At 45.4% G+C, this 27,759-nt stretch overlaps 1 protein-coding gene across 1 annotated transcript in view; it reads left to right on the top strand.

Moving 5' to 3' along the window:
- The first annotated feature begins 7,373 nt into the window (after nucleotides 1–7,373).
- The window catches only part of LOC130284168 (uncharacterized), a 38,602-nt gene continuing 18,216 nt past the window's right edge, over nucleotides 7,374–27,759 (top strand). Inside the window, exons 1-4 of the mRNA XM_056534253.1 lie at nucleotides 7,374–7,635; nucleotides 15,731–16,063; nucleotides 21,405–21,701; nucleotides 23,914–24,198. Of these exons, the coding sequence (XP_056390228.1) occupies nucleotides 7,584–7,635; nucleotides 15,731–16,063; nucleotides 21,405–21,701; nucleotides 23,914–24,198 (967 nt within the window). The 5' untranslated portion in view covers nucleotides 7,374–7,583. The remainder of the gene's footprint in view (nucleotides 7,636–15,730; nucleotides 16,064–21,404; nucleotides 21,702–23,913; nucleotides 24,199–27,759) is intronic.

Here is a 27,759-nt window from a genome sequence, read left to right as displayed (position 1 = left end):
TCACAGGAATAGCAGCAAAGTGAAGGAGAAAATTCAAAATCTTCATTTTTTACACTGGCGTGTTCTTGTAGACCCAGTTTTTGAAATTTTACAAGGGGTAAAAGGAGAAAAAGCCCCCCAAAATTTGTAACCCAATTTCTCTCGAGTAAGGAAATACCTCATATGTGTATGTCAAGTGTTCGGAGAGCGCAGTAGAGGCCTCAGAAAGGAAGGAGAGACAATGGGATTTTGGAGAGTGAGTTTTGCTGAAATGGTTTTTGGGGGGCATGTCGCATTTAGGAAGCCCTTATGGTGCCAGAACAGCAGAAAAAAAACACATGGCATACCATTTTGGAAACTACACCCCTCAAGGAACGTAACAAGGGGTCCAGTGAGCCTTAATACCCCACAAGTGTTTGAGGACTTTTCGTTAAATTCGGATGTGTAAATGAAAAAAAAAATTTCACTAAAGTGCAGGTTTTTTTCCCCAAATTTACAATTTCTACAAAGGGTAATGGGAGAAAAATCCCCCCAAACTTTGTAACACAATTTCTCCCGAGTACAGAGATACCCCATATGTGGCCCTAAAGCGTTGCCTTGAAATACGACAGGGCTCTGAAGTGAGAGAGCGCCATGCGCATTTGAGGCCTGAATAAGGGATTTGCAGTAGGGGCGGTCCCGGATACAAGGATGGGGCTTGTCTCCTCCAAAACCCTACAGCAGTGTCTCCCACAGGGTGCCTCCAGCTGTTGCAAGATTCCCAGCCTGCCAGGACAGTCTATGGCTGTCCTTCAACACTGGGAGTTGTGGTTTTGCCACAGCTGGAGGCGGCGTTTAGGAAACACTGCCGTATGAGACGTTTTTCATTTTTATTGGGGGAGGGGGGGCGACGTGTAAGGGGGTGTATGTGTAGTGTTTAACTTTTTATTATTTGTTAGTGTAGTGTAGTGTTTTTAGGGTACATTCACACAGGCGGGGGTTCACAGTAAGTTTCCTTGAAGGAAACCCACTGTAAACCCGCCCGTGTGAATGTACCCATTCATAGGGGATAAGATGTCTGATCACAGGGGTCCCGCCACTGGGACCCCCCCGCGATCTCCGTGCAGCACCCGGCATTCTCTGCAGGGCTGCTGCTCCAGTGTCGGAAACCTTTGTGTTTCCGGGACTGGAGTTGTGACATCACGCCTCGCCGACTTGTGACATCACATCACACCACACCCCCTCGTGACATCACGCCCCCTACATTAAAGGGGTATTCCAGGCAAAAACTTATTTTTATATATCAACTGGCTCCGGAAAGTTAAACAGTTTTGTAAATTACTTCTATTAAAAAATCTTAATCCTTCCAATAGTTATTCGCTTCTGAAGTTGAGTTGCTGTTTTCTGTCTAACTGCTCTCTGATGACTCACGTCCCGGGAGCTGTGCAGTTCCTATGGGGATATTCTCCCATCATGCACAGCTCCCGGGACGTGACATCATCATTGAGCAGTTAGACAGAAAACTTCAGAAGCTAATAACTATTGGAAGGATTAAGATTTTTTAATAGAAGTAATTTACAAATCTGTTTAACTTTCCGGAGCCAGTTAAAATATATAAAAAAAAGTTTTTGCCTGAAATACCCCTTTAATGTCCATGAATGACGGGGGCGTGACATCACATCTCCAGTCCCAGAAGCAGAGGTTTCCGAGACTGGAGCATAGATCGCGGGGGTTCCCGGGGGCGGCCTCCCGCGATCAGATATCTTATTCCCTATCCTTTGCCCAGGGGATAAGATGTCTATAGCCAGAATACCCCTTTAAAGGAAAACTGTCAGCTTTCTCCCCCGCACTAACCAGCGGTAATGTCTGGTAGTGCTATGGACGCTGATCCGTCTGGTTCTTACCGTGCCCGGATCTGCTGCGCCGTTCCGCCGTAATCTTCTATTTTCGGAATATGCAAATGTGGTGCTAACTGGCACTCTGACGCCAGTGCCGCCTGCCGCAGCGCCGCCCAGCTCATCAATATTCCTCTCCTCCCTCTGCCTCTCCCTCTTCTCCCCACTCTGTAATGAAGAGAGTGGGGAAGAATATTGATGAGCTGGGCGGCGCTGCGGCAGGCGGCACCAACGTCAGAGTGCCAGTTAGCCCGGCCGGTGCAAGTTAGCACCTCATTTGCATATTCCGAAAATAGAAGATAACGGCGGAACGGTGAGGCGGATCAGGGCATGGTAAGGACCAAACTGATCAGCGTCCCCCGCACTACCAGCCAGTACCGCTGGTTAGTGCGGGGGGGGGGGGGGGGGGAGAAAACTGACAGTTTTCCTTTAACTAAAACTGCGCCAGATTTTTAAACAGCCCGAGTTATTTTTAATAATTTCTTGCACAATCTTAGACTATCTAATCTTAGTAAAATTAAGAAAGTTTTTAACCATGTCTCCCTGTATGCTCTGACAGCCACTTTTCCAGTGACTTTCAATGTGCACATAATTAGAAAAGGGATGTATTTTATACTTTTTTTTGGCCGTAACACTTAGATTAGAAAAGGGGAGAAATCCCAATCCTTCTTTTATTCTGTATGTGTCCTCCATTTATGATCCATTTCTGCCTTTGTATTCCATAATTGCAATTAAAAACCTAAAGATGTCAACAGAATCTAACAGAGTTGTAACAGCTCTTTTACCTACTAATTAATAGTGTTGCTCGCGAATATTCGCAATTCGAATATTATTCGCGAATATCGCATATTCGCGAATTCGCGAATTTCGCGAATATAGCGCTATATATTCGTAATTACGAATATTCGTTTATTTATTTATTTTTTTTCTTCACAGTACACATCACAGTGATCATCCCTCTCTGCTTCCAGGTTGTGTGGTGTAAAGAAGGCTCTAATACTACTGTGTGAGACTGCCGGACGAAAATCCGCATATGCGAAAATTAGCATATGCTAATATTCGCATATGCGAATTTTCACGTATACTAATTTTGTATATGCTAATTTTCGCATACGTGAATGTTCGCATATGCGAAAATAAAACGAGAATATTACGAATATGCGAATATACGCGAATATATGACGAATATTCGCCCATATATTCGCGAATATTCGCGAATTCGAATATGGCCTATGCCGCTCAACACTACTAATTAACCTATACCAACCCAATGACCGTTCCGCAATAAAATTGCTTCCTCAGGGGGCGTGACGCCCCCTGAGGAAGCAATTTTATAGCGAAACGGTCGTTGGGGTTGGTATAGGTATGGTTTGGCACCCCTATGCTATTTATTTCCAATTCTGCTCAGGTCTTTACTTGTATCTTTTTGTGCATTTATGTATAGCTATGCCCAGTACCTGACTTGCTTTATCATGCTCTGGTTCTCTTAAAGGGGACCTTTCATCAAAAAAACTTTTGATATATTATAGATTAATGTATGCAGAATAACTTTACATTTGCATGTTATTAAAAAAATATGCTTCTTTCTATTTCATTTTCCACTTTGAATAAATGACCACTAGGGGTCTCCCTACCAGTCCTTTTTTTTTATTTTTTTTATTTTTTTTTTATAGATTTCAGACTCATGCAGGAGTCCTAAATCTCAGACTGCAGCCGGGACACAGACAAACTCCCTGGCAGGGAGCAGTGCTAAGCTTGTTTGTGTCCTGGCTGCAGTCTGAGATTTAGGACTCCAGCATAAGTCTGAAATCTATAAAAAATAAAAAAAATAAAAAAAATAAAGTACTGGTAGGGAGACCCCTAGTGGTCATTTTTTTCAAAGTGGAAAATTAAATAGAAAGAAGCATATTTTTTAATAACATGCTATTGAAAAGTTATTCTGCATACATTAATCTATAATATATTAAAAGTTTTTTTTTTTGATGAAAGGTACCCTTTAAGAGAACCAGAGCATGATAAAGCAAGTCAGGTACTGGGCATAGCTATACATAAATGCACAAAAAGATACAAGTAAAGACCTGAGCAGAATTGGAAATAAATAGCATAGGGGTGCCAAACCATACCTATACCAACCCCAACGACCGTTTCACTATAAAATTGCTTCCTCAGGGGGCGTCATGTCTGAAATCTATAAAAAAAAAAGTACTGGTAGGGAGACCGCTAGTGGTCATTTTTAGAGATGAGCGAACTTACAGTAAATTCAATTCGTCACGAACTTCTCGACTTGGGAGTTGATGACTTTTCCAGCATAAATTAGTTCAGCTTTCCGGTGCTCCGGTGGGCTGGAAAAGGTGGATACAGTCCTAGGAAAGAGTCTCCTAAGACTGTATCCACCTTTTCCAGCCCACCGGAGCACCTGAAAGCTGAACTAATTCATGCAGGATAAAGCCATCAACTGCCGAGCCGAGAAGTTCATGGCGAATCAAATTTACTGTAAGTTCGCTCATCTCTAGTCATTTTTCTGAAAGTGGAAAATTAAATAGAAAGAAGCATATTGGAAAGTTATTTTGCCTACATTAATCTATATCAAAAGTGTTTTGTTTTTTTTGATGAAAGGAACCCTTTAAGGGTAGAGCCTTCACACCTATACCTTGTAAAGAAAAATAAGCAAACAAAACTCCAACCCATTTCTAAGTATATATATATATACGGTTTTGTGATTCCGGCTCACCCTGCACCCCCTCCCTAAGGGATGTCCATATGATGGAGATTGGTTCAGTTTATACGAGGGCTCTAGGTGTTAGTGGGGGATCACTGTCTTGTGACCTCCCACATACACCGGGTGAGTACTTACCTCTTACATAGTTACATAGTTAGTACGGTCGAAAAAAGACATATGTCCATCAAGTTCAACCAGGGAATTAAGGGGTAGGGGTGTGGCGCGATATTGGGGAAGGGATGGGATTTTATATTTCTTCATAAGCATTAATGTTATTTTGTTCCAGGAATGTATCTAACCCTGTTTTAAAGCTGTTAATTGTTCCTGCTGTGACCAGTTCCTGAGGTAGACTGTTCCATAAATTCACAGTCCTCACGGTAAAGAAGGCGTGTCGCCCCTTGAGACTAAACTTTTTCTTCTCCAGACGGAGGGAGTGCCCCCTCGTCCTTTGGGGGGGTTTAACCTGGAACAGTTTTTCTCCATATTTTTTGTATGGGCCATTTATATACTTATATACGTTTATCATATCCCCCCTTAAACGTCTCTTCTCAAGACTAAACAATTGTAACTCCTTTAATCGCTCCTCATAGCTAAGATGTTCCATGCCCCATATTAGTTTAGTCGCGCGTCTCTGCACCCTTTCCAACTCCGCAGTGTCCCTTTTATGAACAGGCGACCAAAACTGACCAGCATATTCCAGGTGAGGCCATACCAATGATTTATAAAGGGGGAGTATTATGTCCCTGTCCCTTGAGTCCATGCCTCTTTTTATACATGACAATATCCTGCCGGCTTTGGAAGCAGCAGCCTGACATTGTGCTATTCTGTAGTCTGTGATCTACAAGTCCCCCAGATCCTTCTCTACCAGTGACTCTGCCAGTTTAATCCCCCCTAAGACATACGACGCTGCAGGTTATTAGTATACACAGCCCCCCTCTATATACACAGCCCCCCTCTATATACACAGCCCCCCCTCTATATACACAGCCCCCCCTCTATATACACAGCCCCCCCTCTATATACACATCCTCTATATACACAGCCCCCCCTCTATATACACAGGCCCCCCTAAGACATACGATGCTGCAGGTTATTAGTATACAAAGCCCCCTCTATATACACAGCCCCCCTCTATATAACACAGCCCCCCCTCTATATACACAGCCCCCCTCTATATACACAGCCCCCCTCTATATAACACAGCCCCCCCTCTATATACACAGCCCTCCTCTATATACACAGCCCCCTCTATATACACAGCCCCCCTCTATATACACATCCTCTATATACACAGCCCCCCCTCTATATACACAGCCCCCCCCTCTATATATACAGCCCCCCTCTGTATACACAGCCCCCCCTCTATATACACAGCCCTCCTCTATATACACAGCCCCCCCTCTATATACACAGCCCCCCCTCTATATACACAGCCCTCCTCTATATACACAGCCCCCCTCTATATACACATCCTCTATATACACAGCCCCCCCTCTATATACACAGCCCCCCTCTATATACACAGCCCCCCTCTATATACACAGCCCCCCCTCTATATACACAGCCCCCCTCTATATACACAGCCCCCCTCTATATACACAGCCCCCCTCTATATACACAGCCCCCCCTCTATATACACAGCCCCCCCTCTATAAACACAGCCCCCCCTCTATATACACAGCCCCCCCTCTATATACACAGCCCCCCCCTCTATATACACAGCCCCCCCCTCTATATACACATCCTCTATATACACAGCCCCCCCTCTATATACACAGCCCCCCTCTATATACACAGCCCCCCTCTATATACACAGCCCCCCTCTATATACACAGCCCCCCCCTCTATATACACAGCCCCCCTCTATATACACAGCCCCCCTCTATATACACAGCCCCCCTCTATATACACAGCCCCCCCCTCTATATACACAGCCCCCCCTCTATATACACAGCCCCCCCCTCTATATACACAGCCCCCCCCTCTATATACACATCCTCTATATACACAGCCCCCCCCTCTATATACACAGCCCCCCTCTATATACACAGCCCCCCTCTATATACACAGCCCCCCTCTATATACACAGCCCCCCCTCTATATACACAGCCCCCCTCTATATACACAGCCCTCCTCTATATACACAGCCCCCCTCTATATACACATCCTCTATATACACAGCCCCCCTCTATATACACAGCCCTCCTCTATATCCACAGCCCTCCTCTATATACACAGCCCCCCCTCTATATACACAGCCCCCCTCTATATACACAGCCCCCCCCTCTATATACACAGCCCCCCTCTATATACACAGCCCTCCTCTATATACACAGCCCCCCTCTATATACACATCCTCTATATACACAGCCCCCCCTCTATATACACAGCCCCCCTCTATATACACAGCCCTCCTCTATATACACAGCCCCCCTCTATATACACATCCTCTATATACACAGCCCCCCCTCTATATACACAGCCCCCCTAAGACATACGACGCTGCAGGTTATTAGTACCCAGATGCATAACTTTAGATTTATCCACATTGAACCTCATTTGCCAAGTGGAGGCCCAGACACTTAGTCTATCCAAGTCATCTTGTAACTTATGCTTACACTTTCATTGGTTTTTGGGATTCGAGCGCCGCCTTTTTTTTCTTTTTACCTATTATATTTTCTAAGTATATATATATATATATATATATATATATATATATATATAGAGTTGGGTAAAACAACGCGCAGCAGTGTTCCGCGTCCACAGTGCAGCGTTTTACTACTCTCCGAGCGCGCCTTGTATACAGGCTCCCTTCACGTATCCTCATTGTGGTGGCAGTATGCATTCCCATTACATTGGGGGGGCTTGTATTCCTGCACCACTCACATCTTTCATATGTGGTCTGCCGGCCCCAGTAGGAGGAGATTCTGCCATGTAACTGGTTGTGATGTGACTGACAATCTCGTAGTACATCTGCGAGGCCCGGTTTTCTCCCCTTATCCCGAGTTACCATGTCCTCCCCGCTCTGCATCCTGCTGCTGCTGCTGCATGTGACAGCTATGTGTGAGTATGGCACCAATGATGATGATGATGATGACAACAATAGGCAGGCGGCATCCATTCTGCTGACAGCCGCGGCTGCACAGTGTTTGTCCTTGTGATTTTTTGCTTTGCATGCGACTGTTCTCACAACGAGCCAGTAACGCAGAACCGGAGCGTCAGCTGCATTATCTTTTAATAATGGATATGTATAGCCTGACGCATTCATTCTTAACCATTTCAAGCATCGCCGTAGGTATAAGTGCCTCCCGATAATACTGCAGCACCTATTATGGAGATCTGATACATGATAACTAGGGGGGGGGGGGGGGGGGGGGGGATGGGGGTCTTGGTCCCTTTTGCCCCCCTCAACCAACGTGCAGCGGTACAAAGTGTCGTTCAGCATCAGCACCACGAATGACACCTTCCCTTTTCGAGGTCCTTATTCCCAAATGTGACACCGCAGCTTCTGTCAATGAATAGTGGGGGGGGGTTTCTGCGTCCCTAGACACATGCCCACTCACATTCTCGTAGCGTGCTGCTTGTAGTCATATTATAGCGGTTCGCTTTATAGTGATGATTTAGTGTTATGAGGAGGATTGACATTGCTCGGAAAATTTGACAAATGGGTAACACCAAAAAAATGTGTTTTTTTTTTTTGCAACTGTTCCGTCCATGCACATGCTATAAAAACAGCTCCATTAGGCTATGTTCACACGCAGTATTTTAACCCCTTGCCGCGTGACGCCGTTTATAAACAGGGCAGCGGCACGTAAGGTAGGAAAGACGGTTTCGTGCCGCTGTACTGTCTATAAGCAGCCGGGACCTGTGGCTAATGGGTATAGGGAAGTGGTCTTCAACCTGTGGACCTCCAGATGTTGCAAAACTACAACTCCCAGTATGCCCGGACAGCCGTTGGCTGTCCGGGCATACTGGGAGTTGTAGTTTTACAACATCTGGAGGTCCGCAGGTTGGAGACCACTGGTATAGAGGATGAGTTTTTGATTGCAGGGGTCCGACCACTGTGGCCCCCCCGTGATCTCTTGTACAGAGCCCTTGCTCTCCCCCAGAGCGGAGTGTCACGACCCCCCGTCCGAAGCGGGGCCCTCCCTTCGGCTCTCCCATAGAGACATATTGAAGGGGTGTGGCGGCCACCGTTTCAGGTGGGGGTCATGACGCGCCACTCTGGGGTAGAGCCAGGCCTCCGTACAGGAGATCACATGGGGGGGGAGCGGTTGGACCCCCCCCCCCCCCACAATCTAAAACTGTGGATAGGGGATACGTTTTTCTGTACTTCCAGGCATGGGACTTCTCCTTTAAAGGAGATATCCAGGGCTGAAAAACGTATCCCCTATCCTAAGGATGGGGGATAAGTTTCAGATCGTGGGGGGTCCGACTGCTGGGGCCCCCTGCGATCTCCTGTATGGGGCCCCGGCAGCCCGCAGGAAGGGGGCGTGTTGACCTCCGCACAAAGCGGCGGCCGACACCCCCCCCCCCCCCTCAATACAACTCTATGGCAGAGCCGGAGCGCTGCCTTCGGGAATCTCCCGCTCTACCATAGCACAGTATTGAGGGGGGGGGGGTGTCGGCCGCCGCTTCGTGCAGTGGTCAACACCCGTATTCTGGCCAGCGAGCCGGGGCCCCGTACAGGAGATCATGGGGGGGAACCACAGCGGTCGGACCCCCCACGATCTTAAACTGTGGATAGGGGTACGTTTTTCTGTACTTCCAGGCATGGGACTTCTCCTTTAAGGGGTTAATACCAAATGTGTCTGTAAAATCACAGAAAATTGCTTCAGATTATAGAAAAATGTAAGTCTATGGAAAAGTGGTTGTGCACACAGGGGTGGAATTTATAAATTGTCATGCCCAGCGCTGCGGAATCTGTAGACGCTATATAAATAAATAAATAAAATAAATGCCCCGGCAAAATTGCAAACATAGTGTGTTTTTATCTTGCGCATTGACTTGCACCAAAATTATCTAATTTTGCTCCATTTTTATGTTATCTGCCCCGGCTTTATTGTTTGTTGTTGTGCATCTTCCAGTGAGCGTGGTTAATAGATGTACTCTTTCGCGCACTTCGTAAGTGGTGAGTGACGGCTGCTATCAGTAGCAGGGCACTGACCACTAATGATGGGCATTGGCAATTCCGCAGATGCCCATCATTAGCCTTTTAGGCGCTGTGATCAATGTTGATCATGGTGTCTAAAGGATGGAAATACAGTGGCAGGTGGGTTGATGATGCTCATCGGACCCCTGCAGCATGATGGAGGGGGGTCTGATTAGTTAGAATGGTATCCAATGGTTTCCTCTCCTAATAAAAATGACACCGCAGTCTACACCTGCATATTTGGTAGCGACAAAATTGTATGGCTGATTTTTGGTCATTTATCAAATTTTTTTTTATTTTTTATAAATAGCATAAATAGTTTAAAAAAAAAGCACAAATTACGCAAAGAAGTACGCAAAGAAAAAAATACTTTATACAGCCTTTATAAGACACAGGGGCCAAAAAAAGGGCAAATTTATGCATATTTATTGCATTAATAAAATTTTACACTTTTTAAAAGTAGTACAGTGCTCCCTCAAGTTACAATATTAATTGGTTCCAGGATGACCATTGTATGTTGAATCCATTGTATGTTGAGACCAGAACTATATGGAAACCTGGTAATTGGTTCTGAAGCCACCAAAATGTCATCCAAAAATAGGAAAAAGTGAGGATAAAAAAAAAAATAAGTAGATAACTAATATAGATAAAGAAAATCCTTATATATAAAAGTAAGAAAAAGCTGCTGGGAGCTGTAAATCACTGTCTATGTCAGTGTTTCCCAACCAGGGTGCCTCCAGCTGTTGATAAACTACAACTCCCAGCATGCCCGGACAGCCAAAGGCTGTCCGGGCATGCTGGGAGTTGTAGTTTTGCAACAGCTGGAGGCACCCACTTTGGGAAACACTGGTCTATGTAGAGGAAGCTTCATGGTCCTGTCCTGTACAGAACACGCAAAGTCCAAAGGAGCAGCTAACCCTGGCACAGGTAAAGAGTAATACAGAACATGTAATACCTCCCTGTACTGTAGGGGGCGCTACCAGACACCAGTCAGTGCATAAACTTCAGTAATACAGGTAAAGAGTAGTACAGAAATGTAATACCTCCCTGTACTATAGGGGGCGCTACCAGACACCAGTCAGTGCATAAACTTCAGTAATACAGGTAAAGAGTACAGAACATGTAATACCTCCCTGTACTGTAGGGGGCGCTATCAGACACAAGTCAGTGCATACACTTCAGTAATACAGGTGAAGAGTGCAGAACATGTAATACCTCCCTGTACTGTAGGGGGCGCTATCAGACACCAGTCAGTGCATACACTTCAGTGATACAGGTAAAGAGTGCAGAACATGTAATACCTCCCTGTACTGTAGGGGGCGCTATCAGACACCAGTCAGTGCATACACTTCAGTTATACAGGTGAAGAGTGCAGAACATGTAATACCTCCCTGTACTGTAGGGGGAGCTATCAGACACAAGTCAGTGCATACACTTCAGTAATGCAGGTGAAGAGTGCAGGACATGTAATACCTCCCTGTACTGTAGGGGGCACTACCAGAGACATGTCAGTGCATAAACTTCAGTAATACAGGTGAAGAGTACAGAACATGTAATACCTCCCTGTACTGTAGGGGGCGCTACCAGACACCAGTCAGTGCATGCACTTCAGTAATACAGGTAAAGAGTACAGAACATGTAATACCTCCCTGTACTGTAGGGGGCGCTACAGACACCAGTCAGTGCATACACTTCAGTAATACAGGTAAAGAGTACAGAACATGTAATACCTCCCTGTACTGTAGGGGGCGCTACCAGACACCAGTCAGTGCATACACTTCAGTAATACAGGTGAAGAGTGCAGAACATGTAATACCTCCCTGTACTGTAGGGGGCGCTACCAGACACCAGTCAGTGCATACGCTTCAGTAATACAGGTGAAGAGTGCAGAACATGTAATACCTCCCGGTACTGTAGGGGGTGCTACCAGACACCAGTCAGTGCATACGCTTCAGTAATACAGGTGAAGAGTACAGAACATGTAATACCTCCCTGTACTGTAGGGGGCGCTACCAGTCAGCCAGTCAGTAGATGCACTTTAGGAATACAGGGGTTTTACCAATGAATGTCCATTCTGATTGGTCGGTTCTTCCAGCCATTGACACGTTTCGCAGATTCCATAACATTGTATGTCGAGTCTGGTTTCAAGTTACAATGGTCCAGAAAAGACCATTGTATGTTGAAACTATTGTATGTTGAGGCCATTGTAAGTTGAGGGATCACTGTACAATAATAGTACACTCAATTGTATTGATCCACAAAATAAAGATACCTGGTCAGTTTTACCGTAAGGTGCATGAAGGCAAAACACTCCCAAAAGATGCAAGATTTTTTTTCTAAGCTCCCCTCCCAAATAATAATTTTTTCGTTTTGCTCACATGGCTCTGTGGATGGAAACATAAAGGAGTTACGGTATGTCTCCAAGAAGGAACAATTTAAATAGGCTGTGTCCTTAAGGGGTTAAAGCAAAAGACGAAAAATAACATGAGCCAAAAATACTGTTAGAACTTAAAAATGCGCCTGCTAAAAAGTATGTTTATAGTTTTATTTTTTTTTATTTTTTTAAGGAACTGAAATATAATATAGCGAAATACAGTATTTATATATGTTGAATGTTTTATTTTTTCTCTGAAAACCTATAACGCTTTAATAATCAATATAATATTGTATAAAATATTTGACACACCTTATAAGGGTGTTCACACGCGCAGTGCATGCGTTGCAGAAATATCTGCCGTTACCATACATCTTGAGGATGTTCACGCAGCGTTTTTTTGGCGGTAATTTTGCGCCGTAAGATAATCCTGACGTATTGTGAAATTACAGTCATATTATTTTTTTTTACAACTGTAATTTTCTTTATCGTAGCGATGCACAAAATATTAAAAAATTGACACCTCAGTTTCCACCGATGCACATACAACACCAAAGATGGTCACGCGAATATGTCGCAGGACATAACGTGGGCAATGTGAGACCTTATTGTACCCATATAGTATGTAGTAGGCATACACGCATAAGAACGAGATCCATGGAGAGAATTTCAACATAATGAGCTGTCACTCAAACCTGCGGCGATCACGGGTTATACCTGGTGAAACGGGCAGCCGCTTGCTTTACGGCCTGGCTGAATGAATCAGATGAGGCAGCCAGGTAGTGAAGCGAGCTTGCTGCCTCATCTGACTCCTTCTCCGGGTTAAAACTTGCGATTACAGCGGGTCTCTGAGATCGTGCACCATTAAAGTTTTGACTTGTCATTAACTTTTACAAATGACAATAACCCTTCAAGAAGATCCTAAGTTGACTTTGGTAGCCAACAGACCAGATGCCATTCTCGGGCATCCAGCTGCTGTAGCAACTATGAACTTCCAGTGATTGCTTTGCGGCTTACCAATAGGTGACTGTGGGAGCCCCCTCCCATTCAATCACTTACCGTGGTAAGTGTTTAAAGGGGTATTCCGCCCCTAGACATCTTATCCCCTATCCAAAGGATAGGGGATAAGATGTCAGATCGCCGCGGTCCCGCTGCTGGGGACCCCCGGGATCCCCGCTGCGGCACCGTGCTCGAGTTCGCTCTGTGCGTAATGACGGGCGATAAGGGGGACAGAGCAGCGTGACATCATGGCGCCGCCCCTCGTGACATCACGGCCCGTCCCCTTAATGCAAGTCTATGGGAGGGGGCGTGACGACCGCCACGCCCCCTCCCATAGACTTGTATTGAAAGGGGCGGGCCGTGACATCACGAGGGGCGGAGCCGTGACGTAACGATGCTCCGGCCCCTGTACCGCCCATCATTACGTGCAGAGCGAACTCGCTCTGTGCTGTAATGATAGCGCGGTGCCGCAGCGGGGATCCCAGGGGTCCGCAGCAGCGGGATGGTGGCGATCTGACATCTTATCCCCTATCCTTTGGATAGAGGATAAGATGTCTAGGGGCGGAGTACCCCTTTAACAGTGCCAACCTCAGCAGTAACATTTGAAGCCTGGTTGTATCTGACAGTGGCTTCTGCTGTGGAGGGCATGGGCATTAGAGATGTGTCCGAGCAATCCTCTTGACTTCACTGACACTACAGTTACATTTATTGAGGGGTCACATTTTTCTTCCTACCTGGAGGCCCAGTGACCAGCCCTTATCCCTCTCTCTGGTGAAAACCAGTCATCACATTCTTAACTGTGATTGGACTGTCTGTAAAAATTGACCAATCACAGCGATTGCTGGGTGTGATTAAAGTTGATTGGTCCTAAGTAGGCAAGATGTCCCCTATTGGCGACACTGGTTTTAGTTAAACTATCACTATGCGACTTTGTGCGGAGACAGTTTAACTGTATCATGTACAGGTAGGTGGGAATTTAAAGTGTAACCTTAAAGCATACCTATCAAAAAAAAAAAAAAAAGAAAAAATGGATATGTTGCTCAGTACCTAATCCTGATCATGTATATATCACTTTTATGTGTCTAGGGCCTATATATCCCTAACAAATAGCATTTATATGTTGCTCACTTGCTTTGTTTTCTTGCCCTCTGGAGGGGGCGTGTCCGTCTCTCTCCCTCACTGTGGATGACTCATCTGGGAGCAGCCTGGCATTCTGCAAATCTCTGTACTCTGTAACCCTTTCTTCTCTGGGCAGTCTGCAAATCCCTCACAGTAGTTTTTATGCATACATTTTCTATCTGTTCCTAGTAAAGCTGGATGCTAATCAACATAGCTGTCATTATGTGTGTCATTCAACTTTCACAGACTCCTGAATGTCTGATCAGCTTCTTTGTCATTCAGGAGTCAGAGAAAGATTTGACTGTTCAAGCATGCTGGGAGTTGTCGTTTTGCATTGCAACAGCTGGAGCTGCAGTGTTTTATAAGGCACTGTGTTAGAGCAGTGTTGCCTTTAGCTGTTGCAAAACTACAACTCCCAGCATGCCCACACATCCTTTGTCTTTAATTTTGCAAGAGCTGGAGGCACACAGCTGGAGAATACACAGCTCTAAAACAGAGTTTTACAAAGGTATCCAATAGGAGAAAGAAGCCGAGCACTCACCAGACCTTGAATGCAGGTAGACTTTATTGATCCGAACGATGTGCCTTTGATCGTTCGGATCAATAAAGTCTACCTGCATTCAAGGTCTGGTGAGTGCTCCGCTTCTTTCTCCTATTGGATACCTGTTTATATCGTCTATCAGCGTAGCAGCACCTGTATGTACCTCCAGCAGTTGCAAGGGGAGTAGTCATAAAGGGTCCCAGCCTTTCCTGTCCTCATGATACAGAGAGTGGTGCCGAGCTTCCTTCGTTATATAGAGTTTTACAAAGATTGTACCCCCTGCTGTTGTAAAACTACAACTCCCATCATAGTTTAGGAACAGCTGAAGGCTGTAGTGGTGCAATGGTGATCTCCTATACTGGACACCAACACACTTTACGGCTGTATCCAGTATGCTGCAAAATGCAGAGTAGTAGTCTGTCTGCATAAAGACATATGACTCCTAGTTACGGCTATTTTCATTTTAGATTTTCTTTGTAAAATTTACATTTTTTTTGAATAAATGTATATTTTAAAAAGTCATCTTATCAGTAGTACTACAAAATATAAAAAGTTTTTCTTAATGACGGTGTCTCTTTAAAGCAGAACTCTGATGATGATCTACCGACAGGATGCCTGTTTACATTTCCTAGCAATTCACAGCCCGAGACTTCCCCTAGACTACAGCACTCAGGACACATATTTGCCAGAATTACCATGCAAGTCTACTGGACTTGTGACAAATCAATATCCTAATTGCTAATTGACCGTCACCCGCGTTACAATTTAAGACACCTCATGCCCTGACGTACATGTATGTGATTTTAGGAAAAGAGTTAATACATTTTTGCAGTAGATTCAGGGCAGTCATCAGAAATCTCTAGACCAAGGAAAGTCAATTTTTTGACTAGCATTCACAGTTATAGCATTTGTAAACTAAAATATACTACATTAAGAACTATGTGTCTCTTACAATAAAATCTATGTCTCACAGATGCTCAGTTACGGGTCACCACCTCCCCTGATCAAATGGCTTCTGAGACTGGAACCACTGCTGTCTTGAAATGTTTTTTTTCTTTGGGTGTGACCCCAGTGGATCCTGCCCAGGTCCATGTGTTTTGGAAGCATGAAGGAAAGAAAGTATTGTCATACGTTGACAGAATCACTGCTCTTAGACCTGGCGCACATATCTCAGAAGAACAGCTGGCAAACGGAGATGCATCCCTAACTCTACCTAATGTCACACTGGAAGACGCAGGCCAGTACACCTGTAGTATCCGACTGGGATCTGAACAGGTGACACAGAATGTGAATTTTATTGTTACTGGTAAGTGTCCCACCACATTTTTACTCAATGAAATGTGCTACTCCAATGTTTACACACAAAAAAGGTTCATACTACTACACAATGCTTTACATCCCACTCCTAGAAGATTTTAACACACTAAGTTTCCTAAGCCTTGGTAGATAACAATACATTACAGATGGAAGTCAGAGTTGTCGGGTACAGTAATGGGGACTACACTTACCCCACTGAATGTGAAGTAATGGTGAGAAAAAAACCTCACCTATGGCAAAGATAAAGAGACTTCAGAGCACTGATTCAGTTTTCACAAGGACTTCGGGACGTATCACAGACAAGAATGATCCGACGAGTTAAGTGCATTAAAATTGTAATCTTTATTCCAAAGTATTTAAAATCGAACAGCAAAAAACAGTACAGACACAGACTTCAATGCCTACATGTAGGCTGTTAAAGTCTGTACCATTTCTGCTGTTCAGTTATTAATACTTTGGCAAAACGATGACCCCATTGAATCCGAGCCATAAAATGTTGCCCTCATGTAAACATAAAGTGAGCTGTAGAATGACGGGCGCTTTCATGTTGAAATAACCGTATAGTCTTGCCATTTTATTGTCACTGTTTGGCATCATAAATGCACTTAATGTGACTCAGAACAACAGTGGTTTGGTTTTTGTGGCTGGAAACATGTGCCCCCATTGTGTGCATCATTCATTTCTTCAGTGCTTTGTCAAATGACAAAAAATTAAGTTGTGACTCCGAAAACATAGATCATGGCCATAAAGCCATCCAATGTAAATATGAAAATTGGACACTCCAGTGCTGAGGTTTAGTACATTTGCAGTGGGGTTTACAAAGAGAAGAGGTTAAATCTAACAACCTATGATATCTCTAAGGTTTATTGGATGGATCCCAATGGTCTCTGTTATATAAGAGATAGAGGTCAGGTTCAAAGAGATCCTAGATGAATAAACAAGCAAAAGGGTACAATACTTCTAAGACAAAAAGAGATAAGTCTGCAGACCAAGTGTCATCACCAAACAACAAAGCTCCAAGCAGAATGTTTTCCATGGGGCTGATAAAATTGTGTAGGAAATTAGGACAATGCTCTAAATGATGAACCATTAAGCGGTGTGGGAATATGTAATCTGCTGGTTGTGGTGGCCAATATACTGTATGTTAAAGGTAACAAAGTCAAAACTAATGTAAACACTTTGTTAAATGTAACACAGTGACAAGCCTATACAACAGCTATATAAAATGGACAACCTTCGGACAAAAATCATCTTATTTCCTCTTGGCCCCTTCAATGTTCTCTTGGTAGACAGCATGTTGTGGTAAGCCTTCCTGAGGGGTTGGGGACTGCCATGTGGACAGGGCAGTAAGTTAAAAAGTCAATTCATCTCTGCCTTGTTCTACGGCCTGGTCTAGGCTCCAATTGGTGGGAAGGAGACCAGTCAAAAACCATCAATGACCTTTCAAGGACTGTTGCCAACAATAACCAAAATTATCCAAAAAAGCAGAAGAGCCTGCCATCTCTCCTTTGCATATCTAAAGCTGGTTACAGTATATATAAGAAATTTTGGATAGCCCAAAAAAAAAAAATTAAGAAATTTCTACCAACAGTAAGCACATTTTTGTGACACAGACGAGCTGGACAAATGCTGACCGTCGGCAGTAAATCATCTAAACTGCCTTTTCCATAATTTAAAATCTCTAGTGTAGGCTAGCTTCAAATATAATAAAAAAAATAGATACAGAATATTAAAGGAAATCTGTCATCAGAATCACCCGCACTAAACCTGTTACACGGGCTTGTAGTGCGGGTGATCCTGATTAAAACGCTCCTTACCTGGTTAAAAATGGTTCAGCGGTTCTTCAGATATCTATATCTTTAGTTTTCTGTTATTCCCTGGCTTGGGACTCAGTGGGAGGTCTTATCAGCGCGGACTCGGCTACACGTCATTCTAGCTGGGTGGAGCGGCAGCCCAGCTCATGAATATTCATGAACTTATTATCGTAGTCTAACTCCTTTTTCTAGGTCACGTGGGGAGGGCCGCGCATGCGCATATTCATGAGCCGGGCGGCCGCTCCGCCCAGCTAGAATGACGTGTAGCCGAGTCCGCGCTGTTAAGACCTCCCACTGAGTCCCAAGCCAGGGAATAACAGAAAACTAAAAATAAAGATATCTGAAGAACCGCTGAACCATTTTTAACCAGGTAAGAAGCATTTTAATCAGGATCACCCGCACTACAAGCCTGTGTAACAAGTTTAGTGCGGGTGATTCTGATGACAGATTCCCTTTAAGTATTTATGAGATACATTAATAGTTGGTGTGTTATAGGGTAGTTTACAGGATTGGTAACTGCTTTATTATGTGTTTGCTTTATGGCAGTCTGTTTTGCAACCATGGTTATATGATATAGCTACTATTGTGCACTATTTGTTGGGTGAAATGTGACAGTGTTCACCTACTCATAAAACTAAAGCTACACTTTCCCAACTGGAGGAAAAGTATTTTATTATAGCCTTCTGCAGAGATTTACCACTTAAAGGGGTATTCCGCCCCTAGACATTTTATCCCCTATCCAAAGGATAGGGGATAAGATGTCTAATCGCCGCAGTCCCGCTGCTGGGGACCCCCGGGATCATTACAGCACAGAGCGAGTTCGATACGGGGGATGGAGCAGCGTGACGTCATGGCGCCGCCCCTCGTGACATCACGGCCCGTCCCCTTAATGCAAGTCTATGGGAGGGGGCGTAGACTTGTATTGAAAGGGGCGGGCCGTGACATCACGAGGGGCGGAGCCGTGACGTAACGATGCTCCGGCCCCTGTACCGCCCATCATTACGTGCAGAGCGAACTCGCTCTGTGCTGTAATGATGGCGGGGTGCCGCAGCGGGGATCCCAGGGGTCCCCAGCAGCGGGACCGCGGCGATCTGACATCTTATCCCCTATCCTTTGGATAGGGGATAAAATGTCTAGGGGCAGAATACCCCTTTAATGACCAAGCCAATTGAACAGTTTTCTTAATCTTTTTAATATGTCACATTTTAAGACTATAACTTTTTTTTAATCGACAGAGCTGTATGAGGGATTATTTTTTGTGGGACAAGTTTTGGTGTTTGGGTTCATATAACTTACTGATTACATTTTTAACATTTTTTTTGAGGGGGGGGGGGAGTATGAATTTTTTTTTTTAAATGTGTACCATTATAAAACATTATAAGTGCTGTGGTAATGATTTGATTGTGACCTGTAAGAAGTTAAACTAACGGGATCTGGGGTCTCTCCATTCCAGGCAGTTAGTGCGGTGGGCACAGCTATCATTCAGATGTCATAAGGTGTCAGCCTAGCCTAAAAGACTGGCATGAAAACCCTTATGGGAGCTTATTAAGAGGTTAAAGGTCTGTTCTTTTATTATAGGATTCCCATTTGCGTGAGACAATAAAAGGTGGGCATTCACACCTTGTTTTTCTTTCCATTCCGTTTTGCTGTATGTAAAAACATAGCCAACTACGCTATGGTGTACCCCAAAAAGTCGGCATTACGGTCCTTTTTTTAAAATAATGTATATCAGTAGAAAATGAATGGTATAGCCTGAGAAGCATTCGTTTTTAGCATCCTTTAATGTATATGTATGTATATATATATATATATATATATATATATATATATATAAAAAGGATACCGTATATACTCGAGTATAAGCCGACCCGAATATAAGCCGAGGCCCCTAATTTTACCCCAAAATCCCAGGAAAAGTTATTGACTCGAGTATAAGCCTAGGGTGGGAAATACATCATCCCCCCCTGTCATCATCCAGACCCCCCGTCATAATCACCCTGTCATCATCACCCTGTCATCATCCCCCTTCATCATCACCGCCTGTCATCATCCCCTTGTCATCATCCCACACATCCCCCCTTCATCATCCCCTTGTCATCATCCCACACCCCCCCTTCATCATCCCCCTGTCATCATCCCACACCCCCCCTTCATCATCCCCCTGTCATCATCCCACACCCCCCCTTCATCATCCCCCTGTCATCATCCCACACCCCCCCTTCATCATCCCCCTGTCATCATCCCACACCCCCCTTCATCATCCCCTTGTCATCATCCCCTTGTCATCATCCCACACCCCCTTCATCATCCCCCTGTCATCATTCCACACCCCCCCCCTTCATCATCCCCTTGTCATCATCCCCTTGTCATCATCCCACACCCCCTTCATCATCCCCCTGTCATCATTCCACACCCCCCCCCCTTCATCATCCCCTTGTCATCATCACCACATGTCATCATCATGGTCTGTCCGGGCTTGCTGGGAGTTGTAGTTTTGAAACCTCTGGAGGTCCACAGGTTGAAGACCAATGCGGCCTTCGACATCATCCAGCCCCCTCTCACCCCCTTTAGTTCGGTACTCACCTCCGCTCGGCGCTGGTCCGGTGCTGCAGGACTGTCCGGTGAGGAGGTGGTCCGGTGGGATAGTGGTTCCGGGCTGCTATCTTCACCGGGGGGCCTCTTCTCCGCGCTTCGGGCCCAGAATAGAGGCGTTGCCTTGACGATGACGCAGAGGAACGTTGGTAATGAACGTACCTCTGCGTTGTCGTCAAGGCAACGTGACTTTTCCGGGGCCGGGGCCGAAGCGCGGAGAAGAAGCCCCCCGGTGAAGATGGCAGCCCGGAATCACTATCCCACTGGACGACCTCACCACCGGACAGTCCTGCAGCACCGGACCAGCGCCGAGCAGAGGTGAGTACAGAACTAAAGGGGGTGAGAGGGGGCTGGATGATGTCGAAGGCCGCAGTGGTCTTCAACCTGCGGACCTCCAGAGGTTTTAAAACTACAACTCCCAGCAAGCCCGGACAGCCGATGGCTGCCCGGGCTTGCTGGGAGTTGTAGTTTTGAAACCTCTGGAGGTCCGCAGGTTGAAGACCACTGAGGGCGGAGAGTTCACTCGACTATAAGCCGAGGGGGGTGTTTTCAGCACGAAAAATCGTGCTGAAAAGCTCGGCTTATACTCGAGTATATACGGTATGTTAAAAGGAACAAAATCACAGTGTGAACTAGAAAAACAAAGGATAAAAAAACAAAATAAACAGCGTAGAGTTTTCTAGTATTTTACTAAAATGTGTTCCAAAAGTGTTTTCTTTTATAGTTATGCATGAATGTATCCCATTCCGGTTTATGGGCTGAAGATGCCCTGAGCAATGGGAAAAATCCCACTTCTTCTATTTATGTACCTGATGGCTCAATGTTTCAATATTTTTTGACTTAATCAGCTGCTATAGGCAGAATGATATCTTCCTCACCATATACCAGCATTAAGTTATTACCAACATTTTATCTTCTCCTCAGAATTCCAGTACATAAGCCTTGAAGGAACCACGGTCATTATCAACAAGTCCAATGAGTTACGATGTTCAGCGAGTAATTTGTCATCTCCTGATGTTACGTTCAAGTGGATGAAAGATGGAGTGGTCCTCAGCACCTCCACCCCACATCTGGTAGAAGGTAGTAAAAGCGAAGGCTTTATAGCTCACAGTTCATTTTGCTTTACTCCAGTCCCTGAAGATGAGGACGCTTACTACTCATGTCAAGTTGTGCAAAAGTCACTTCCTCCACTTAAGAAAACATTTCAACTCACCTTTGGAGGTAAGACCCTACTTCTTTGTTAAATATTTGGATGAAACCATTGAATAATATCATGGTGACCACAGGATGAATTAACCATTTCTAAATAATTTAACTTAAAGGGGTACTCCGGCGCTAAGACATCTTATCCCCCTATCCAAAGGATAGGGGATAAGATGCCTGATCGCGGAGGTCCCGCCGCTGGGGACCCCCATGATCTTGCACGCAGCACCCCGTTATAATCAGTCCCCGATGCACGTTCGCTCCGGGTCTGATTACTGGCAATCACGGGGGCCGGAGCGTTGTGACGTCACGACCACGCCCCCGCGTGACGTCACTCTCCGCCCCCTCAATGCAAGCCTATGGGAGGGGGCGTGACAACTGTCAACTTTTAACCTTGGGATAACCCCTATAAGGCTACTGTAACACAGCATTATGCCAAAATCTGCAGAGCACAGAGAAATTATAATGGAAACATTTGCATTTCTTCCGTTTGCCTTTAAAACACCGAAACTAAATTCTGATCAAAATTTGTCTATGAGAACATGACTTTAAGAATATGTAAGAATGAATATGTGCATGCAACCATGGAAACATTATAGATGCAACAAACGCCACAGTTAGAGTTGAAGACTTAATTCAATTTCAACAACTGCAGCAGTAAAATACAGAGAAAAGAAAAAGACAATAGCAGCACTCACCAAGAAATAGCAGCACTCACCAAGAAATAGCGGCACTCACCAAGAAATAGCGGCACTCACCAAGAAATAGCGGCACTCACCAAGAAATAGCGGCACTCACCAAGAAATAGCAGCACTCACCAAGAAATAGCAGCACTCACCAAGAAATAGCAGCACTCACCAAGAAATAGCGGCACTCACCAAGAAATAGCGGCACTCACCAAGAAATAGCGGCACTCACCAAGAAATAGCAGCACTCACCAAGAAATAGCGGCACTCACCAAGAAATAGCGGCACTCACCAAGAAATAGCGGCACTCACCAAGAAATAGCGGCACTCACCAAGAAATAGCGGCACTCACCATCTGTGAACTCATCTTTACTCTATTGTATGATAGTACACATCAATACAAGCAGTGGTGGGAGCAGACAGAGAGCTGTCATGGGTAGCTGAACGCTCCCTCCTTGCTGGCACTAGTGGCTCCGGGACTCGCAGTGCGGGATGCACCCGCATGCGTGTCCCGGGCGCTGCTATGCGCGATGCTCCAGCCGTTCAGCCCAGCCGTGAGTGCACCTCTCCTTATGGCCACGGCGGCTCCAGGACTCGCTGCGTGGGACGCGCCAGCATACAAGTCCCAGCATCTCCTTACCCCACACTGTCTCCCTCTCTCTGCGCATCGCCGGCACGCGCCTCCCCTTCTCCTTCCCTACTAGATTTACCAGTACACACTTAATTGGTCTGCTGCAGGGCGGACCTTAAGTCCAGCATATCCCTATCTTGGTGGCAGATATTCGTGCCTTGTGCCAAGAGAAAGGGTTCCTCAGTATTACCCTACTTAGCGTTCCTGACCTCCAGCTCGTGACCTCCTTTGCCGCATGCCTCCTGACCTCGTGCCTGTGACCCAACTACGTTTCCTTGCCGCCCTTCTGACCTGTGCTTCGTCCTTACTACGTCTTACCATCTGTGCCGAGTTACATTTGGGCAACCTGTGTGGACGGATCGTGCCAGGGGTAGCGACCTGGGTACCGCCTGCCGCAACAAGTCCATTCTGCTTTGTGGCGGGCTCTGGTGAGAACCAGCGGCACCTTAGACTCCGCTCCCTGGTACGGTTCAGTCATTGTCCACACAGGCCAGCGGATCCACTATGCAGGTCCCGAACAACAGCATCGGCACCCCTGGGACAGAGGTTTTGGGCATCCACACACTCTTCCTCAAACCAGGACCAGTGCGCGTGGACGCACACAACAGTTTTCTCAGGAGCACCCCTGCTATCTGTCCTCTGCCCTCCCCCCCCCCCCCCCCTTCTGTTTGTATCTATCTAACTATCACTATCTAACAATTAAGAAGATTTCAGGGATAGTAAGTGTTGCTATTGTCTTTCTCTTTTCTCTGTATGGATTTCCCCTGTGTCCGGAGCACCGTTCCAGTGAAGCACAGTTGTCCGTCCCAATTAGCGTCTCTTTAAGACAAGTATAGACCGTGATAGCCTACCAGACCTTTTCCCTCTATTGTACTTTCATTTTCAACAATGTCCATTTCATTCTATTTTCCAGTTCAACCAGAGGTTTTCTTCTACCTGTCAAACCAAGGGCAAAAGAATTCATCTTTAATCTGCCGAGTGTCAGGCTATTACCCTGATGATGTGAACCTTTCCATGAAAAGAGTTGGAGAGCTCTTAGGATGTAAAATTAATAAATGGAGAAACCCCAATGGCACCTATTCTCTTGAGGCCATTTATCGGACCAATATGACCTATAGAGATAGTAACTCTGAGTACACGTGTACAGTCTACCATTCTACTATCCCAGACGGTACAACAGAAAAACTGAAGTTTCTCGGTAAGTTTATTTTGGTTTAAACATTGTAACTAAAAACACAAAGTTACTGAATACAAAAGTGTTTACTGTACAGTGATCCCTCAACTTACAGTGGCCTCAGGTTAAATGTTTTTTAGGGATCGACCGATTATCGGTATGGCCGATATTATCGGCCGATAATTACGATTTTGGGCATTATCGGTATCGGCAATTACCTTGCCGATAAGCCGATAATGCCCCGCCCCCCGCACCGCAACCGCCCCCCCCCCCGACCTGCCGCACCGCGACCGCCCCCCTGACCCACCGCACCGTGTCGCACCCTCCACTGTAGTGCTGGGTGGTATACCGGTATGAACCGGATACCGTTTTTTTTTTCTCCCACGGAGAAATTTTTGCCCATGGATTTTTGCCCATACAGCTATACCGGTCGGGCCCCTCCCCCACCCTCTGAGTCAATAAAAAAAAATTAAACTTACCCGTAATGGGGGTGGTTCGGGCCATCCATCCTTCCGGTAGTGTCCGGCGGCATTCCGGGTGGAGGGTGAACCGGTCCGGGCTGTCCTTCTCGGGGGTCCTCTTCTCCACTCCGGGCAGGCTCCGGCCTAGTACGCTGCATAGACGCCGCTACGCCGTGACGTCAGGTGCGTCGCTGCGCAGCGGCGTCTATGCAGCGTTACTAGGCCGGAGCCTGCCCGGAGTGAAGAAGAGGACCCCCGGAGAAGAAGGACAGCCCGGACCGGTTCACCCTCCAGCCGGAATGCCGCCGGACACTACAGGAAGGATGGATGGCCCAGACCACCCTCCCCGGACGGTCCCTGCAGCAACTGGGAAGGTGAGTCGGTGTTCTGGGATGGACAGGGGTCTGTATAATATACTATACCTACAGTAGGCCCTCCAGCTGTTACAAAACTACAACTCCCAGCATGCCCGGACAGCCAACGGCTGTCCGGGCATGCTGGGAGTAGTAGTTTTGCAACAGCTGGAGGCACCCCTAGGTGCGGTGCGGCGGGGGGAGCGGTGGTGGTGATAGGTCTCAGGACCCCCGGACAGGCAGGGGGAGAGAAGCGGGTGGTGGTGGCGGCGGCCTATGGCACCGCAAAAGCCACTGCAGTGCATTGATTTAAAGCGCCCGCTTTAAATCAATGATCTGCAGCGGTGTCGCGGGGGGATAAATAGCCGATAACTTATACCGGAATATCGGTATAAGTTATCTGCCCTAACCTCCCCAGATTATCGGTATCGGCCCTAAAATAATGATATCGGTCGATCCCTAATGTTTTTAACCCCTTAAGGACCAAGACAATTAGGCCTGTACGCCCCTTAAAGACTAGGCCTGTTTTTTTCAAATTGGGGATTGGGGATGTCTGATATTACTCTGACATCATTTGTAGTTTTTTTTTTTACAATGCAAAAAATCATGAAATTTAAAAAAATAAAGATTTTTTTTGCTATTTTAACACTAACAGGTTGCATATATTTATACTTACTGACCAAATAGTTTAAGAAACTTATACTTTCAGATGTCTACTTTATTTTGAAAGCATTTCTTTTTTTTTTTATTTATTTATTTATTTAATTAACATTTTAAATGAATTAGAAGCCTAACAATTTTCAATTTTACTTTAGATTTTCAAAATTGTGAAAATTTGAAAAAAACATCTTTTTTTTCCAGAAATTTGAAGGTGGTAGAACATAGAACCCCCCCCCCCCACACCCCCCCCCCCCCAAATGACCCCATTTTAAGAACTACTAGACCCCTCAAGGTATTCACTAGGGGGTACATTGAGTATTTTAACACCATAGTTAAAAAGTCAGTGTTAAAAATTCAAAATTTGCTTTTTTTCACAAATGTATCAATTGTGGGACATATTTTTTGTAAATGGCTTCTGATATTTAAAGAAATGCACCCTATATTTTATTGAGCTGGTCGGCCTGTGTTTGGAAATACCCCCACTAAGGCCATATTTGGTTCCTTGTCCATGTTGTAGGACCCAGAAGGAGAGCAGCGCCATTTGGCTTACAGGCCATCATTATAGGCCGAATGGATTATAGGCCGCACTTCATGCCTGCATAGGGTTTTAGCTGCCAGAACCATACAGAACCCCCACAAGTGACCCCATTTTGGAAACTACACCCCCTAAAGTATTCACTTAGACCAAAAGTGAGCACTTTGAGTACATTTTGTGTGGCTGGAATGGTTACACAAGTCATACAAAAATTTTATTAGCTTTTTTTTTCCACAAATGCATCATTTGTGGGACATATTTTTGTACGTTGCATCTGAAAAGTAGAAAATGCGCCCCATATTTTATTACGCTGTTCGTCCCGTGTTCGGTAATACCCCCCGCTTAGACCATATTTGGTTGCATGGCCTTATGGTGGGACCCAAAAGGAGAGAAGCACCATTTGCCTTTCAGGATATCATTATACAAATTATAGGCCGCACTTCATGCCTGCAAAGCATTCTAGCTGTCAGAACAATACCGCACCCCCAGAAGTGACCCCATTTTCGAAACTACACCCCCTAAAGTATTCACCTAGGGCAAAAGTGAGTACATTGAGCCCTTATTGTGTGGCTAGAATTATTTCAAAGTCACTGGAAAAAAATAGCAATTAGCTTTTTCTAATAGCAATAGTAATTAGCAATTCACATTTTTTTTCTTTATTTGTGGGACATCATTTTGGTAAGACGCTTTTGAAATGAAGGAAATGCGCCCATATCTTATCAAGCTGTTTGTCCCGGGCTGGGCAGTATCCCTTGTTAGGCCATACCTGGTACCTGGTAGAGGAGCCCCCGTTGGCTTTCAGGGCATCATTATATGAATTATAGACCCCACTCCATGCCTGCAAAGGATCGGAGCTGTCAGAACAATACCGCACCCCTACAAGTGTATTGGCTGGACCAGGGACCGCTCTGATAGGTCCTTGGTCGGCTAGCAGTGAAGTGCAGCTGTCTGTGACAGTTAAAGTTCCTAATGGATATAGCCATCATGTTGTGGGAATAAGCACCCGCTCATGGCGAATATATCCATCACTGGGCGTTAAAAAAAAATAATCTTGAAAAAAGATTGTTTCTGCAGTATAGGTGTCCGTTGTCGTGTCAAAAAAGAGATGCCAATGTATACTGCAGCAGTCTCATTCAGAAATGAATGGAGCTGCTACAGTATACGTCAGAATCACTTTTTTGAGGTGATGCAGACGGATACCTCTAACATAATGCTGAAACGCAGTATGAATGGGACGCAGTGTAGGATAACATAGAGCGCATCTGCAGCATATTTTACACTGCGGATGCCCCCCGGCAGTCACAGGGGCGAGATCACTGCTGTGGTTGGGTAGCTCAGTGTGTCGGCTCATGACTGCCGGTGGGAAATCCGACGCTATTAGTGGACACACAAAGCTACCCAGCCGCAGCAGGGAGCTCATTATTGTGACTACTGGTGGGCATGTAATATGCTGCGGATGTGTGCCGTGTGATCCTACACATTATGCATTTTTTTCATTATATTTATTTAATTACATTTTTTTACACCTTTTTTATTTTATTTACATTTTTTACACTTTTTTTACACTTTTTTTTTA

The sequence above is a fragment of the Hyla sarda genome, chromosome 8 (assembly GCF_029499605.1).
Source record: "Hyla sarda isolate aHylSar1 chromosome 8, aHylSar1.hap1, whole genome shotgun sequence".
Lineage (NCBI taxonomy): Eukaryota > Metazoa > Chordata > Amphibia > Anura > Hylidae > Hyla > Hyla sarda.
The sequence above is the reverse complement of the archived record's forward strand: the minus strand, read 5'-3'. Positions and strand labels throughout refer to the sequence as shown.